The 5,440-nt window shown below is 48.2% G+C and overlaps 1 protein-coding gene across 1 annotated transcript in view; it reads right to left on the reverse strand.

The window, feature by feature from the left end:
- LOC109926463 (CREB-regulated transcription coactivator 2-like) overlaps positions 1-5,440 on the reverse strand; it is a 21,814-nt gene that overhangs the window by 979 nt on the left and 15,395 nt on the right. Inside the window, exons 16-18 of the mRNA XM_048620321.1 lie at positions 5,318-5,440; positions 1,949-2,035; positions 439-649 (exon numbers count right to left, since the gene is read on the reverse strand). The exon at positions 5,318-5,440 is cut by the window's right edge and continues 336 nt beyond it. Coding sequence (XP_048476278.1) covers positions 439-649; positions 1,949-2,035; positions 5,318-5,440 — 421 coding nt within the window. The remainder of the gene's footprint in view (positions 1-438; positions 650-1,948; positions 2,036-5,317) is intronic.

Raw genomic sequence — 5,440 nt, forward strand, 5'->3', positions numbered from 1 at the left:
AGGCAGCGGGCACAGTCGGACGGGCAGGGACAGTGTCGGTGAGGCAGTGGGCACAGTCGGACGGGCAGGTAATAACCGTGCAGATGATAACTTCAGTCTCTGAACCAAACTCCACAACAATGGAAACAAAACTAATCTTCAAAGAGTGTGGCTAAAGGACAAGGATAGGAAGTCAAAGTTCAGACAGTGAGGAGCAGAGGGAGGGATAGTTTGGCTCCAGGTTTAGAGACACTGATACGGAAGAGCAGACAGACAGAGGGAGAGACAGACAGACAGACAGAGAGGACAGCTCGTGTCTCGCTTGCTCCATGAGTGTGTAATAACATTGCTGAAGCAGGCTGTTTATAAAATATCTCCACTCAGGCAGTGAGGAATACACAGAGGTCTGGGGGAATTGAGTCAGTGAGAAGCAGGGAGGGGACGGAGCTCTGGGAGTACCTGTGAGAATGATATCGGGGATCGAAGTCATTTGATTGGAGGAGTACATGTTCTGCTTGTTGAGAAGCTGTGGGTCCTGAAGGCTCTCGCTGCTGTCTACCAGGCCCACCATTGCAGCCTGCGTGAAACTGCTGCTCCCGGTGTTTCCACACAACGCGTTCATGTTCATTGGCATGTTAGCAACCAAAGTGTCCGTGCTGCATGACCCAAGCTGGGGCGGGAGGGTGTGGTGTGGAGACAGGGAAAGATAGAGAGAAAGGACAAGTGTACAATAAACAGTGCTTTCCCAGTCAGTGAGGTTGCTTCAGTCTGTACACAGAGATAGTCAACTTCAGATTCAACAGTTATCCCAGAACCAACACGTTGCCAGATCCCCCAAGAAGACCGGGGTACGGGTTACCCAGTCTCTCTCTCTCTCACACACACTCGCACAGGCACACATACACAGACACAGGCACACACTCGGGTACAGGTTATCCAGTCTCTCTCACACACACACATATACCCAGGTATGGGTTACCCAGTGTGTCTCTCACACACACACACACACTCCAGGTATGGGTTACCCAGTGTCTCTCTCTCTCTCTCTCTCACACACACCCGGGTATAGGTTACCCAGTCTCTCTCTCTCTCTCTCACACACACACCCGGGTACAGGTTACCCAGTCTCTCTCTCTCACACACACACACCCGGGTACAGGTTACCCAGTGTCTCTCTCTCTCTCTCACACACACACACACACCCGGGTACAGGTTACCCAGTCTCTCTCTCTCTCTCTCACACACACCCGGGTATAGGTTACCCAGTCTCTCTCTCTCTCTCTCTCACACACACACACATACCCAGGTACAGGTTACCCAGTCTCTCTCTCTCTCTCACACACACACACCCAGGTACAGGTTACCCAGTCTCTCTCTCTCTCTCACACACACACACCCAGGTACAGGTTACCCAGTCTCTCTCTCTCTCTCACACACACACACACACACACACACACACCCGGGTACAGGTTACCCAGTCTCTCTCTCTCTCTCACACACACACCCGGGTACAGGTTACCCAGTCTCTCTCTCTCTCTCTCACACACACCCGGGTACAGGTTACCCAGTCTCTCTCTCTCTCTCACACACACACACACACACCCGGGTATGGTTACCCAGTGTCTCTCTCTCTCTCACACACACACACATACACACACACACATACACACACACACCCACATGGGTTACCCAGTCTCTCACACACACACACACACACACCTACACCTCCCCGGGTATGGGTTAGCCAGTCTCTCTCTCTCACACACACACACCTCCCTGGGTATGGGTTACCCAGTCACACACATATCCAAAGACGAGGAGGGCAGCAGAGTGTTGAAAGGTGAAGGAGGGTTGAAGGTCCCCAAGGTCAGTGAGAGGGTGGACTAGGTTGGAGAGATAAATGGGGAGGGACAGTTGAGTTCAGGTACTGGGCTAGTGGAGGAGGGATGCTGAAGTAGTTCAGACTCACCTGGTGAGACAGGTCATTCGTGGGTTGGCTTGAGAGCTGCTGCTCAAAATAGGAATCTCCAAAGAAGTTTTTCAGCAGCGAGGTTCGCTGTGAGGAAAGAGCAAGTCAGAGTGTAGACACCACTTACTGACACAACAGCCAAAGCTTCAGCACTCATGACTTTGCTGCACAACGGGATCGGTGTACAGTTCCCTTTCTGATCAGGGTACAACTCCACCCTCTGTGTGTCCCCATTCACAGCCCCATCACTCTGTCCTCAAGCTCTGACCTGCCTAAGCTGCTCTCTCTCTCTCCACCCGTCTCAGCAGTCAGAATCAGACATCAGATTGACCACAAAGCTGTCAAACAGCCCTCCTAGCCTACTCCACCATTTTATATGATCATCTGCTTTTAATTCCACGTTTCTTCCTGTACCCTGTTTCCCTTGGAGATCAAAGCCCCACCTCCAACTCAAATAGACTGAGCATTCACAATCATCCAGAAGGTGTGATATTATCTCTAGACTATTAATCTAGAAACTCAGCTGGACCTGGGTTCAAATCTCACCGTGGTAAATTGTGGAAGTTAAATTCAGTAATAATCAGGAATTAAGAATCTATTGATGACCTTGAAATCATTGTCGATTGTTGGAAAAACCATCTGGTTCACTAATGTCCTTCAGGGAAGGAAATCTGCCATCCTTCCTTGGTCTGGCCTACATGTGACTCCAGACCTACAGCAATGTGATTGACTCTCAACTGCCCTCTGAAATGGCCTAGCAACCCATTCAGTTCAAAGGCAACTAGGGACGGGCAATAAACGCTGGCCAGCCAGCAATGCGTTCAACTGAATTAAAAAAATAAATTCCAATGATTCCAGTCTTTGGACTAAAGACCTTTGTCCTGATCAGAATCTGAAATGGCCTTGATCACATGCCTGCTCACCCATGTGCTTGGTTCCCCAGTCAACTGTGTGTAGGTGGCAGGGGGCAAAACTCATCGAAACACCTCTCTGTGTTCTGAAGTTAAGGGAGTAATATCCAACATATGGATTCTCTCATCAGAGTACAACGCTTTCACTAAAGAAGCAATGCTCCCTGGATGGTCTCCTTACTTTGAGTTGGGCACAGAAACTGTTTACAATATTCCTGGTGAAGTCTCACCAAAAACCAGCGTTGTTACAGCACGGAGATGGCCATTTGGACCACCGAGTCTATGCTGCCCCTCTTTAGTTCAATCGAGTCAGTCCCCATCCCTACACTGCGAGTTTCAATTCCTTCAGGCAACCAACCTTTCTCATTTTGAAATCATTCATCACCTTTGCTTCCAGCTCCCACAAGTCAGGATCAACACTTTGCAGTTTCTCATCTGGCTCTGATCAGGATCTTTTGCAAGAATGCCAATTCAAAGAGAAGACCGACTGCATGAACAAAAGTGCTGATTGGTTGGCAAGTGGATTTAAAGGGTAAGAGCGTTGCCACGGAGAATGCACCCTTTCATGACGATTGGAAGTTACTTGTCAGGCTTTGTTTGAATTTTAAGGTTGACTCAGATTGGTCAGGACTAAGTGTTCCCCCTAATACCTCCCCCCCACGACCCCCCACCCACTGCAAAGAACAAGGCCCTGTGAATTAATATGTGCAGCTTCTCATAGCCTGACTGACAATGCTTCAGTGCAATCCTTCACACATTCGGGATTATCCAGCAGGTGTTAACCAATTGCAGAATCTCATCTAACGTTAGGAATTGTCACAGATTTTGCAAGCAGCGTTGGATTGAGTATGATTAGCATCTTAGTTGCTCTGAACAGTCTAAGGGGCATGTTTGATGTGATCCTCCAATCTTTAGGATATATGGTCCAAGTACTTGGCATCATACTGGCACTGAAATCCTTATACCATATTACATCTGTGAGATAAGCAGACCATTTTTTTAGCTTGAAGGCAGCATCCTCTTTGTGGTGAACACCACTTGTGTTGCTACTGCGTTGTTCTAGTACACAACGGGGAGATTTACCTGTTGCTCAAACTTTTTTGAGATACTTTTCAGGTTAATCAGAGATAGACTGGGCACTATTCAGGGTAATGGGAGATAGACTGAGTGCTTTTCAAGAACAAGAATGACCACCTTTGGGCCATCCGTCAGTCTGTGTGATAATATGGTGAGAAATGACAGTAGCTATTAATGTGCAGGATAACTTTGACATACCCTATTTCAGCCTCAGGTTTGCATGGTAAACAAATGGCTTGGGTGCTGTCTACAATGTTGCTGATAAGGCCGGCCGTTTAATGCACTTACCATGAATGTATCATTTCCACATCAGAAAGATGCAAGGGGTATGAGGTTGGATGTCATTGATGATAAATGGTAGATGTCGTTCCATCAAAGACACCTTTCCTCATGGAATTGAAGAAAGTTAACTGTAAAAGCTGGGTCGAGTTGGGACCCCATCTCTTTGGACACGCACGCTGCTATTGCAACTGAACTCAACTGTGTTGAGTTGCTGACTTTGTAAATTCACCGATTCACGCAATAAATGGTGAGTGACATCGCCATGATACAGTACTGCAGGGCAGATGTCAATGGCCTCTCGGAATGGTACATTGGTGAACGGGCTATCATGGTCAAATGAGCAGGTAGACACTGCGCTGTTGTTGATATGCAACGCCTGTGTGCTCATGCTAATTCCTTCACTGCGCACGTAGGCGCAACTGCTTGCAGCTGTCCACCTAATCATTTGGGCTGCTCATGGTGTGCACAACAAGGAGAAGGCAGTAAAGGCACATTACTTACACTAACACAGTGTGGAAGCCCTTCCCATTCACTAACACAGCGTGTGGAAGCCCTTCCCATTCACTAACACAGTGTGTGGAAACCCCTCCCATTCACTAACACAGCGTGTGGAAACCCCTCCCATTCACTAACACAGTGTGTGGAAACCCCTCCCATTCACTAACACAGCGTGTGGAAACCGCCCCCATTCACTAACACAGTGTGTGGAAACCCCTATCATGTGGATTGCGTGACAGCTCTTTTTCAGCTTGTTATCCAGTAAGGTTGTCTTGGCATGCTGAGCAACACATTCACATCCTTAAGAATAATATAGTCACGCTTGCTTTCGAGGTCTATTTCAGTTTCTCTCTGTGTTGACTTTCACCTTTAATTTGTTTTCTTGCAAAATATCCTGATGAGTCCACGCTTACCAACATCAATACCTTCATTTCGGAAGCTCAAGCTCCCTCGGTTTACTAACTATTCTCCACCATGTCCTACCTCCTCCACAGGTCAGGGCCCAGTGCTCAGTCCAATCAACTGGGGAAGGGCACTGACTGCTGGTCTAGTCAGTGGCGCCCAAATCCCAAAGAAACTTAAACAAAAAGCAAATACTCACACTCCCAGGGTTGGTGTCTGATTGAACACAAGGTGATGTGGGCTGTTGCTGCCGCTGGGATAGGCTGGTTTTCGGAGACTGCTGGTAGCCTTGCTGCTGGGAGGGCTGGGACTGCTGGTAGCC

The sequence above is a fragment of the Rhincodon typus genome, chromosome 46, assembly GCF_021869965.1.
Source record: "Rhincodon typus isolate 14 chromosome 46, sRhiTyp1.1, whole genome shotgun sequence".
Classification (NCBI taxonomy): Eukaryota; Metazoa; Chordata; class Chondrichthyes; order Orectolobiformes; family Rhincodontidae; genus Rhincodon; species Rhincodon typus.